This window comes from Panthera onca, chromosome D2 (genome assembly GCF_046562875.1).
Source record: "Panthera onca isolate mPanOnc1 chromosome D2, mPanOnc1 haplotype 2, whole genome shotgun sequence".
NCBI lineage: Eukaryota > Metazoa > Chordata > Mammalia > Carnivora > Felidae > Panthera > Panthera onca.
In genome coordinates this window covers 3032501-3045000 of record NC_138349.1, presented here as the reverse complement: position 1 = coordinate 3045000, position 12500 = coordinate 3032501, and the positions used below count along the sequence as shown (strand labels likewise).

The window sequence follows — 12500 nt, the reverse complement described above, 5'->3', positions numbered from 1 at the left end:
CCCGGCCCGCCTCTGGTCCACGTGTGGCCGCCGCCACGGAAGCCCCTCCGACCCGCCAGCCGAAGGGTATTTTCCGAAAGCAAGACTTCCGAGGATGGGAAAAATGCCACGCTTGACTTCTAATTGGAAGTCAGGTGCCTCCCCGTTCGTATGGGGAATATTGTTCACACACGCAGCCCAGCCCGGCCTGTGCACAGGGACCCGCTTCCATTCACCACCGCCTGGCAGCGGATGACAGCATTGTGATGTGACACCAAATGCAGAAAAGGGGACAGCTCATCTTCCTTGTTACCAAAATAATACCCTTGCTGACAACTACTGGATTGCATTCAAACAATTCTGTTTACATACCTCAAAGAATACACTGGATTACAGCTTTCACAGCATGGCGAAACTACACCTGCCGAGCCCGGCCCGGCAGCTAAGGAAAACTAAGGCACCTGCGTATCAGCCGCCCTCACTTCCCGGACGGCTCCGTCTCCAGGGACGGGGAGCCCGGAGACAGACTCCCCACGGCGGCGGCTCCGGGGTGGGCGAGGGGCCCTGGCCGTCCCGCAACCCCCGCGCCCCCCCACCAAGGCTGTCCCGACAGACGGGAGCTCCCTCTACGTATAAAGAGCCTCCAAACAAGAGGAGAGGCCGGCCACTGAAACCGCGCTCTGTGCACGAGAGGTCTCGCGCTGGCCGTCATCCTTTCCCCGAGAAAGAAAAGTCAAGTGTCCTGGTGCTGCTAAACCTCTTAGAGATGGTCTTTCAAGGAAAGGTCTTAAAACCCAAACAGGCAACATAACGCTCTGTGGAGAACCATCCCGGCAATGGATTTGCACACTCTAAACCAGCGTAAAATCTCTGTTCAGACAGAAGCTGAAGAATGAGCTCTGAAAGTAATACCCGCCCCCCCAACTCCCAAGGCTGGGGGTGTTCCTGCTGCGGAAAGACCCCCGCCCCCGTGCCGCCGAAGCCAGCCAGCCCCCCGCCCCACCCCCACCGCGGGCCCACACTCCCAGCCGTCCACTCACTCGCTCGGGGCCCGTCCTCCTCCCCGAGGGTGGGGCCGCCACCCTGTGTCACGGCACCTAACCTGCCCCACGCGAGGTGCACGGCAGCAGGAGGGGTCGCCACATTTTTGACGGGGGGGGGGGGGAGGCCAAGGTGAATGTGACACCATCCTCCGTCCACACAAACGTTTAGGTGAATGTGACACTGTCCCGTGTCCACCCCAAGGTTTCAGCACCTGTGATTACCCACGTGTCTGTGAGCTGGTGAACTGCACGGTACTCAGCCTTGCAGAGGAACGAAGATCTGACGTGGGCTACCGTGCGGCCGACGTGCCACCGAGTGAAAGACGCCAGTCACAGAGGGCCGCGTGCTGCGTGATTCCATTTACGTGAAACGTCAGGAGAGGGCAAGTGCACAGGAGGGGAGCTGGGGGCGCAGGGGGAGGCAAGGGACAGGAACGGGGAACGCCCAGGGACCGCTCACGGGTACAGCGCTCCTTTCCATGCAGTGAAAGTGTTCTTGAATGAACAACGCTTGCACAACTCTGTCCACAGACTAAAACCTACGAAGTATACGCTTTGGGTGAATTTTATGCCACGTGAATTCCATCTGCATAAAAAACTAGATTTCAAGTGAAGGTAGCATCTCTAATCTGGATTAGACTCTACACACCAGCTCTCCCTCCACCGAGGAAAACGCTCTTCCTGGTCGTTCCTGGTCGGAACGTCGTCTCGTGATAAGGGCGCTGCCGGCACTTCTGTAAAGAAGAGAGGTCTACCCAGGGGTGAAGGAGGCCGACCCCGGCTTTGGGGAAGGGGGGTTCACAGGGAAGGCCTCCCATTTACGGAGCGTAACGGCTTCCCAACGTCACTGCCCTTTGCAGTCTCCACTCAGGCGGCCCCCACTCCTGGTTTTCAAGCTGGGTGAGGAACAGGAATGTTCTAAGGCAGAGCCCTCGAGGCCATCACCAAGATTAACGTAAATGCTAGGATCCCCAACCACAGTCCTTGCACACAGGACTCTGAGTTACGTGCTCACGTAAAACGGTTTTGCTTCCATACAAGGTGTCCTGAAATCCCACGGCGTACTGGGATCGGAAGGCCCCTGTGGCCTCACGGGACCTCCCCGCCACCCCGCAGCCCTGCCTCTCACCCAGACTGGCTCGGAGTTCACGCTCGGTCCACACTCTTCTCCCTGCCTGGAAACTCCCCACCCCTGCTGCCCACATCCAGGGCGGCCTCCCCAGCCACCCGCACCACCTCCCTCCTAGGAGACCCCCGGTGCCTCGGCTGTCCCTTCCTCACAGAACTTAGCAACTTTTAGCACTGTTTTATTCACTTCTTTTCCATATCCTGTTCCGTTCCCATAAGACTGTGAGTCAGCAAGACTATAAACGGGGCTCATGCATCAGACATCGGCCGGGTGCGGCCCAGAACCCGGCATCACGGCTCCTTCCTCTGCCGAGGAACCCACCGTCGAGGGCTGCCTCACCCCGAGCACCGGTGAGACCCAGATCCCCCCTTCTCCGAATCGCCTGCAGGGCCCCGCTGAGTACCTGGTGTGGGTGGGCATCGGGCAAACCCTGAGTGTTTTCCAACACCAGGCTAAGTTCCAAATCGCGTGGACAGGGAGCTTCACTATCGCGTCCTTCCACACCCTGCTCGTCTTTAACGTCGTTCCTGGTAATCGTGTGTTCCAAGGGCAGAGGACAGGTGCCGTGAGCCTCTGCAGAACTCTGGGCCGTGAGGGGCGGGGGCGCGTGAGGGGCGGGGGCGCATGGGTGACGGGGGTGCAGGGCCCCAAGCACCCAGGCTGTTCTCCACGGCACCCTGACGAAGCTCCAGCAACCTGGGGCGCTGTCGTGGGGGCTGTGACAGTAGAACGTCAGCATGAGCCCCCCCCCCCCAGGCAGGGAGCCGTGGGACACTGCACCGCCACACCTCGTTTTCGTGGTATTTAAACAAGTCAACTCTGAAACGACCTCTGAATTTACAGGCTTTAGCCCGGGAACGTGCTGTCGTCCAATGCCAGGTACGTGGTAAAGCCACGTCACGTAGCTCCTACACCCACAAAACCGCTGTAGTGGCTGCAATCCCTTGACCTGGGGCTTGTCCACCAGCCCAGCACCGAGGGGCCTAAAACTTTACATGGGATGTTTCTGTACCGGGGAGGGTTCGTTAGAAAAAGCACCAGTTGGTCTCCAACACCAGGGATGGACTGACTTTTTGTGGGAAAGCCTGTGGCTGCCTGCCAGTGCCGGGCACCCAGATCCACAAGACTGGAGAGGGGTCCGACCCTGCAGGCCCCCAGCCCCCCACCCTCCGTCCAGTGTCCCTGGGGCTGCGATGAGGAGGTCGGAGGGGCATCGGGCAAGGGCCTTCTCCTCGGAGAATAAGGCGTGACAAGACAGAGAAGGAATCTGGCAGAATCCCCCGCATCTGGCCACCTCGGGGTCCTGACCTAGGTCCTCAAGGGTCATCCGACGCTCAGAGCGGGAGAGGACCCCGGCCCTGGGACCCACGCTCGGCAGCAGGGTTTCCGTGAGTGGGAGAGGTGAGGCAGGCCCGCCGCACGAGGGCAGGGAAGGGGGAGTCTGCACAGGAGGAGGGACAGACAGACCCACCGCCAGGCTGCACCTTAAACTCCCTCTAAAGATGATTTACACCAATGCTTAGCACAATCTGCAGCGGCCAATTGTCTCCACGGGAGTTTCTGTATTTAAAGTTTAACACGGTCTGTAATGAGCCTTCCAGAGCATACGTGCAACACCACATACACTCAGGTCCCTGGTGGGGACAACTTACTCCGTATGCTCGTTAAGAGTATTTGAAACTTCTATTTTTTTGCGGGGGGGGGGGGGGGGGGGGAGGGCAGCAAATCGTCCGCGTCACTAATAGCTTTCCACTTTGTTCTTCTTTTATTGAAAAACCATTCTAAGAAAAGAATCACTCATTTTGCATTTTCTACAATGAATCAGAAAGGCCCAACTGATCTGAATGATCATTTCTTACAAGTACTTTTTCTCAGGCTGAGCTTTTGGGATCCAAGTCACCACGGAACAAGTGTGTACGGACAGGTGCGCAGACCTTCCCCGAACAAAGCCCAGGCCGCCCTGGAGCTCGCAGGGCGTCCCCGTCCCAGCCTGTGCGGCATGCCACAGTGGACCGCACTCGCTGTCCACGTCGAGCCTGGGCCCTGCACCGTGCCCCGCGTCCAGCCAAACGGACCCGGCGGGAGGAGGCCGTGGCATCCCTGCCGGGGCTCGGCGACACGTAGTCCTGGCTTCTGTTCTCCCAGGATCACAGAGACACCTGACCTAGTCCCCTTCTTTAGCGCTGAAAGCACCACACGCTTCCGTCTAAGGTTCTCCATCGAAAGGTTGTTCCGACGCCTCCCTTGGTCTCCATCGCCGGACTCGTAGATTTTCGCCAGGGTGAGTTGCGGGATTTTATTTGCACATTTGTTATCTCTGCTTTGCTGTGCGCTTCAGCTGACTGTATTTCACGTTGTGCTTTCGAATGGGGGGTTCATCCGTTCCCCACCCCCGTGCCCTTTCCAAGCTGTTCTCAGAAACGCGCGAGGCATCCGTGCCAACCAGAGGCTCGGAACAGACCCCCCCACACGTGAGCCCATCCCCTTCCGTGACTCTCCCCGTGGCCCCCCGGGCGGGCAGGGAAGCCAGGGAGCCTACCCGTGCCGGGGACTCAGCGGGCAGAGGGCCAGGCCCCCTCCTCCGCCCGTCCACGTCTCGACGACCACTGAGTGAAACCCGGATGACCCTTTTGTCCTTTGGGGAAGATAAATGGCTGTGTCCTCTCGGCTACATTTTGTCAGGTTTGGTGCCGGAGAGTCAATACCTTCACCTTGACATGGAAACTTCGTGATTTATCAGTTGGTTTCTCCTCCTGGGTTAGCGCGGCCCCGGGAAGCACGGCCAATCGGGGCGCAGGGAGCGGACTTTGGTCACAGCCACTTGGAAAACAACCACAGCCCCTCTGATGACAGACAAATGTGTCTTGTTAGCAACTGCCCAAAAGCGCTTGACTTGTACTAATAACAAAAAGGCCATGCTGGTCACCGTGGGTCCAAAGACGAAGCACCCTGTCACCAGCCTGGTTGGGAAATTAGCAAATAATGTTCTTTTCCTTGATAAATGGGTGACAGCTCCCTCTCACCAATCATTTTTAACATTTTGATGCATGCCTACGATCCCACTGGAGGAGCAGAAAAGTTTACTGGCCCTCAATTTTCAGATGATGAATGGAAGTCTCTAAATGTGCGATTTCTGTATGAGGTATAGTTCATTTTAAGCAATTCTAGTAAATGGGTGTCACTGATTAGGACAAATAGTCTACTTGTGCAATAGCACAAGCGGTGTGTCTCATTCTCTGGGCCTCCTTCGAGACAGGAGGCAAGGGGACAGCGGTGACCCCGGGAGCCCTCCCAGCGCCAGGCCTGAGACGGGCATGTTGTGGATGTCCACACCGCCAGGGCCCAGGCAGCATGCCGGCAGGTTCACTGACGTCCACCTGGCCTCATGCTGAACCGCACAGTGCAGAGGGCACCAGGTGGGTGCCCTCCCTTCCCCCCGGGCCCCGAGGAGTCCTGCCAATGACCCCAAAGACGACCAGCCAGCCCCAGGCACACACCGTCCCAGTCAGAGGGCAAAACTCTGCCCTCTAGGGGCGCCCGGGGGGGCTCAGTCGGCCGAGCGTCCAGCTTCAGCTCAGGTCACGATCTCGCGGTTTGTGAGTTCGAGCCCCGCCTGTCGGGCTCTGTGCCGGCAGCCCGGAGCCTGGAGCCTGCTTCGGATTCTGTGTCTCCCTCTCTGCCCGTCCCCCACTCACACTCTGTCTCTGTCTCTCTCAGAAATAAACATTAAAAAGAAATCCGCCCTCTACCGCCAGCATGCAAACAAATGACAAGAGCCCGGGCTCTTGAGCCCAGCTGCGTTGGGACAAGAAATGGCGGTGGGTGCAGGAGATGTGCGCGAGGCAGACAGCTGTCCCGGCCCTCCGACTCCGGACAGGCCCGGACACGGCCTGAGCTGAAAACACAGGCCCCACATCACAAACCTCACAGAAAAGCCAAGGCGTCTACCTGCCAGGGACCCTCCGACCGCCGGGTAGGAGCCGTGAACCCCGTCGTGGCCAACAGAGAGGAGCAGACAGGGAACAGCCAAGAGCCACGGGGCCTCACTGGCCACAGCAGACGGTTCCATGGCTGGAAGCTTCCCCAAACTCCAGGGCCCGTAATTACAGTATTTGTTTCTCCACCAGGTCCACACATGTGGTTAAATATTTGTCATTGAAATAATCAGGTGGCTTCCATTGACGAGAAGCCATCAGCATCCAGTTTAGCACAGTGAAAACAGTATGATGGGGGAGGGGGGGAACTAGGAATCATTTGTGCTGTGGGTACAAGTAATCTGTCTGAAGAGCGCCGGCCGGGGGGACGGCTGGTTGGGGCTGCCTGTGGTCGAAGGGCACTATTGACTCTACAGCGTGTCACCGTGCTGTTGACAGAATCACATCTGAATGCACACAAAAGATCTTTAAACCACTTCAGAAACATGAGTGCCTTTCAAGGGGTGACAGGAGGTGGGGGGTAAATGGTGGAAGTCTGCCGGAGGCCACAGAAGGCCCTGGGCGCAGAAACGGTCACCCCATAGGGCCAGGACAACACCTGAGGACAGGGCGGTCCCCGCCTTGACACGTCCCCCGATTAAGGCACAATCTGACTTCAAACAAACGACAACATAAATACTGTATCGGAAAGAACACAAACTGTTAGCAATTACTGGCTGAGTAATGATTTCACAAGCCGGAAACTGAATGCACATCTTTGTGCAGAAAATAATCGTTTTCATGTCCCCGCCAAGTAAACGCACTGCAGACCTGAGCCTGGCCCACGCGTGCAGCGCTCCGGCTCCCGCCGCGGCCACTCTGGACATGCCGTTAACTGCCAGGACCTTGATCCGTAACTGGCTTTGGCCTGTGGCACACAATATGTCGTCTCCCGGTAATTTGTGATAATTTCTGTAATTGAGCAAAAGAAATCTCTAAAATGAAGGTGGGTCAGCCAAGCATTCAGGCGCAGGACGTCAACCCTAAGAGCCCCCCCACCCCCACCCCGGGACACCCGCGGGACGACGCTTGAAGGGGAGCCACGACGGACCAGCTTCGGTGTGTCTGTGCCCCAGGAAACAGTTTCGCCACGTGGACGCTTCGCGGCAACAGCGACAGTCACATTCGTGCAAGAACGCCTCACACGCGGAAACGTGTCTGTGAAACGAGTTTTCGTTCTAACGTAATTTCAATTAGAAGCGTACAAATCCCAATTTGTCTCAATCAAGTAACGCGGCAATGCCTACATCCTAATTGAAAAATTATTTCTTACTGCTCTTAACAACTCGATGTGTTTCTCCTGGCGAAGTTATGAATGTGAAACCGTTTGGTCTGCCCATACCAGGAGTTTCTCAGGTAGGCTACCCTAGGACTAGTTTAATTACTATTAAACAAGCAAATGACACGCTATCAGACAAATATTAAAACAAGCATTGCGCTCAGTTATTAATTTGCACGATTCACTTTTAAATGCAGCAAATATCTCATTAATTTAATTTTAGGTGCCTACCCGTTTATATTGCATTTTACAGTCTAAAAGGCAATTTACTATTAACTGGCAATTACATACAGAGTGATTGTTAATTCTGCTCCTAAGTGCTAGCCGCTTGAAAATTGTTCTCTCTCTCTCATTTTTGACCTTCTTACAACAGGGGTGAGACGCACTGGGAATACAAAGGACCCGTGTGGAGGAGCCGGACAGGTCACTTGTGACTCCTTCTTTTAATTCACCATGCTAATCAACTGAACTGCCACTACCTCCCAAGGTAATTCGGCCTTGATAGTGGTTCAAAGCAGCAGGCCAGAGGGCCCGGAAGGACGGACGGATGGACGGGCCCGGGGCGGGGGCAGCAGAGAGCACCCACACCCACTCCGGGTTGACTGATCGGGTCTGGTTCTGAAAAAATCTGGTGTTTCTCAGATCACTGTAAACAGATCATTTAGGCCTTTTGCGTCTGGCGGGCGGGGCCCCTCCTCCTCGGGCAGGTTCATTATCCCCGGGGCCTGGCTGCCTCGGCCAGGAAGGTTCACCGTGAGGGTGTCCCGGCAGCCTCCGGGACTGATAGGAGCCAGATGCCCAGGGGACGGCGCCCTCCCTGCAGGGGCTGCGCGCCCGTGTCCCGACGTCCAGAAGGGCTGGCTCGATTTTCAGGGGGGAGAGTGCAATTCCCAGTGATTACTTCATTGTCCCCATCAATTTCAGGGCAATGCAAATCAGACAGAAGCTTCCAGGTCAGACAGGTTATGACCCCACCTTTCCTCTGCTCCCTGAGAGTGTACGGGGCCCCGTATCCCTTACACAGCGTTTGAAATGTATATTCCCGTTAATGATTGAGGCTGGGGGGGGGGGGGGGGCAATAGATTAGCCTCCCGCTCGGAAAGCCTGAGCTCACTGAATGGCCTCATTGAAACGCCCATTCGTGGGAGAACTCTGCATGGGCAGAGGGGACCCTGAACCTATGGCCCTAGAAGCCCAGTCAGCGTGGGGGTGGGGGACACGACGTCCACCCCGCAGAAATGGAAGATGGCACCAGGGACAGCGGGTGGCAGCCGGCACTCTTGGGGGATAACCCTGGAGCAGCCCAGACCCGGGAGAGGAAGCCAAGGAAGGTGTTGTGCACCGAGAGCCACCCCGGCACCCAGCCAGCCCCCCCACCCGGGCAATACTGCTCCTAGGGGCCCTGCACACGTGACCCCTGCTGGCCAGTGACAGGCGGCCCCACCCCCACACGGTTTCTCATTTTCCTGTGCTGGTCTCCAAAGCTCAGCCCGGCCCCTCCTGCAGCCAGAGAGCAGAACCGGACCTTTCTGTCATCACGTCCTTCTCAAAACGCCACTGACCCGCCCCCCCCACCCCCACCCCACCCAATCCTGCAGATGCGAAGGTCTGATCTATGACAGCAGCCCCTGAAGGCACCGCTGAGGCCTCGAACCAGGATGATGGGCAGAATAACTGCTGTGGGAGAGCCCGTCCTCCGTGTCTGTGCGGATGGGCAGGTCGGGCTGGCCGCATTCGGACATGCTCACGGCAGGGCCTTCCACCAGCCAGGACGCCCATGTCACGTGGCAGACGCGTGAGCCCACACACAACACGGCTGTGAGGAGACAGGAAATGTCTCCTCCTTGGACGAGCCGAGGCCCCTGACGGCAGTCACCCTGACCATCCACAGAAGGTGCCGCCTGTGAGAGCGCACCTGGGGCAGACGTGGCCCCTAAGTTCTCCCTGACCTACACAAAACCCACGGGGGCAGGCCGGCGAGAGAGTGGGACTCAGAGGGGTCAGGAGGCACCGGGCCCAGGACCTCCGGCCAACACCAGGCAGAGGGGTGCTTGCACAGCGTCAAGTTCACAGGCCAGAGACGTGCGGCGCCCGTGAGCTGTGAACACGGAGGGGCACAGAGGCCCCACTGGGTACAGGACGGATCTCTGGCCACACCGCCCAGGGACCTGGCACCTGGCTGGACCCACCACCCAGCACTCGTCGGAGACGCGTGGACACTCCCAAGATGCCCCACGTTGCATAACCCCATTTTGCATGAGACACACGGGGGGCCTCACAGACTCGAGGAGCTGACCCTCTCAGCGTCTGGATCTTCCCAGGGAGCCAAAAGCGCCCAGACCCCAGCACAGGGCCCAGGATGCGCACCCATAGCTTTTCGCTACGTCCACTTCCCCCTTGTTCCTTGGCAGTTCTGGGCTCCTGGGAGCGTGTGCTGGTCCCATAAGAGGAACAGCCCTTAGCGTGGACACCTCCTCTCCCACCTTGACCGTGTGGCAGGGCACTGGGACAGACAACAGAGGAGGAAACGCCCCCCGATCGAGGACCCCAGGTATCGCTGGCGGCCAAGCTGTTAAGGGTCTGGACGCCTCTGGGGACGACAGTCATGGCTCTGAGAGGACCCAAGTCAGGCCCACCCCTGAGGTGATGTCGGGCCTATGGGAAGCGGTGCTGGAAGAATCTTCAGTTTTCGTCCCACACCCATTCAACCCTTCCTACAAGGGGGAGTGCGTGAGTAAGCTCTCCTTCCTCTTCACACCCCTACGCGGACAGCGTCCCTCCACCCACCCCCCGCCTGGTGGACAGAGAGGCCCACATCCCAGAGGAAGGGAGGCCACACCCGCTCTGGGGCATCCTGCAGCCAGTGACGGCGCGTTGTCAAGCCCGCGCCCAGCCCAGGCTCCCGGCACGGACCCCCCTGCCCCCTCACCACGCCACCACGTCAAGGCCACGGTAGGAATAGAACAAGCGCCCATCCCTGCCGCCCCACGGGGTTTCGGCAGGTGCTGCCCAGCGGTACAAACCCTTCTCAAACGTTACAACTTTTGCAGTTGGCTAGGAGGCCATCAAAATGCAAAGACACCTTGAGTTTATTTATGGCGTTTGTCAAGAGCAACCTCGGACACACGGTGTTAACTGAGCACCCGTGTGGGCAGAGCGTCGTATAAAACAACTCCGCGTAATCTCAGGGGCGACCCTGTCTGGTGACACAAGTTTGAGACCCTCCCAGAAAGAGGATCACAGCATAGGGCCTGGAGCAGACACCTGGCTTACCCCTGTTTACGGCGTGTGCGGCCTCGGGCACGTGACACGTGTGTAATCTCGGAGTCCCAACTTGTGCAAGTGAGCGGCAACGTCACCAGCAGCCACGCGGAGTGACGGCGCGGGCACACGGGTAGCCGCCCGATGCGGGCTGGAAGTGACTTGTCGCTGACGAGGCCACCGCTTTGCTTTACGGGCCGGAAGGGCAAGGTGCACGGATGTGGGGAGGGGCCCGGACCACACGGCCCGAGGGGGCTGCACCCGTCCACAGCTTCGCCAACTCAGACGAGGATGCGGAAACCGTGCGCCCGACTGGACCAGCCCTTGGGCCCGGGGGACTTCGCCTGTGCTCATGGGGGACCCGCCTGTGCAGGCCCAAGGGGCCCTCTCCCAGCCTGTCACGGGGAGGAGACATCCGAAGTCGGAAACGTGAACTCACCGGTGTAGACAAACCGCCCAGGAGCACCTTTACAGAACTGCTTGGATTTGTAGGACAGGGTCACTTCAACGACTCCAGGAATGTGCCGCGGTGGGGTCTGCACGCGGATGGCATGGGGGGTGATGAGCTACAAGAACCACACAGTGAACAGGCTTTCAGAGGCGCTGGCCGGGTGGGCGGAATTACCAAAACGAGCACAAATTGGACCATCGTCCCGGAATGTCCCGGAATGTCCCGGCATGCTCTCCCCTCGCTGTCACCCAGACACTGGGGATCTGCCGTGTTCTTTAAGAAAAATATCTGCAAACGATCCTGGGTTTTACTTTGCAGGAAAGGCCACAGGGCATCATTCATATGAAAATTGCCACCATATGTCTCCCTAAACCCGCTTCTGGTAATTCTAGCACTAATTGTTGCAGGGCGCTGAGGGGCCTCCTACGGCAGGTTTGAAACCCCAGGGTTGGGGGGCTCCGCGCCCACCCACCGGAGGAGCCCCTGCCACAGGCGAGCCGTTTGGGACAGGGTGCCCGGGGTCGGCACCCCACGGACAGCTCGCCAGGCCGCTCGGGGGAGAGGCTCCCAGGCTTACCTCGCTCCACACCAACATGGTTCCGAACACGACTTGCAGGCCGTCGAAGAAATTGTCTCCGATTATGATCACGGTGGCTCCCCCCGTGGTCCAGCCTTCACTGGGGCTGATGGCCTTGATGCACGGAGTGGCTGCTCGCACAAGACAGAGAACGCACACCTTAGAGCCCCGGCCCCCGATTCCGGCCACTCTGCCCGCCGTGTGTGGGGCGTGCGGCGCAGCGGGACGAGAGGAGGGCTGTTCCTTCAGGCGGCACGCAAAGGGCAATCGTACGTCAGCATGTTGATGTGTTTAAAGCAAACTATTAAATGTTTTATAAAGCAAAGGCCAAGCCACAGAATGCTGGTGAGCAAGGAAAAAAAGCTGGCTTGATATAGCAAATTATGTGTCAGGGCAAATATGACTATTACAAATGATTAAGCATGGTGCACATGTAGCACGTCGATTTATCTGCTTTGCTGTACAGATCTGAGCAGAGTCAATCAAAAGGTTGTCGAGGGGGGTAGGAGAGTAAATGCCTTGCATTTCGATTCCTCATAAGCAGTTAATTGGGTTGGGTTGTTTCATCCGCGAACTTTGCCTTTTGGTTCAAAACTTCATTTTCCTCTGTCACTCCACAATTACTACTTTTCACTTTTCATCAGGAAAAAAAAAATCAAAAGCACTATATTAATACTTTTGTCAAAGGTACACATTTTACATCTAATATTGTTTGTCGACAGGAATCCCCGAGCCGCTGGCCTGACCTCTCTTTGTCTCGGGAGCCCTCGCATTTGCATGAGTTATTACAATGGCGCTGGGGCGGCC

At 57.6% G+C, this 12500-nt stretch overlaps 1 protein-coding gene across 10 annotated transcripts in view; it reads right to left on the bottom strand.

The window, feature by feature from the left end:
• Window positions 1-12500, bottom strand: part of EBF3 (EBF transcription factor 3) — a 119067-nt gene that overhangs the window by 18784 nt on the left and 87783 nt on the right. For all 10 annotated transcript variants that reach the window (XM_078434989.2, XM_078434980.2, XM_078434983.2 and 7 more), the window contains exons 9-10: window positions 11694-11824; window positions 11105-11231 (exon numbers count right to left, since the gene is read on the bottom strand). In XM_078434989.2, coding sequence (XP_078291115.1) covers window positions 11105-11231; window positions 11694-11824 — 258 coding nt within the window. The remainder of the gene's footprint in view (window positions 1-11104; window positions 11232-11693; window positions 11825-12500) is intronic.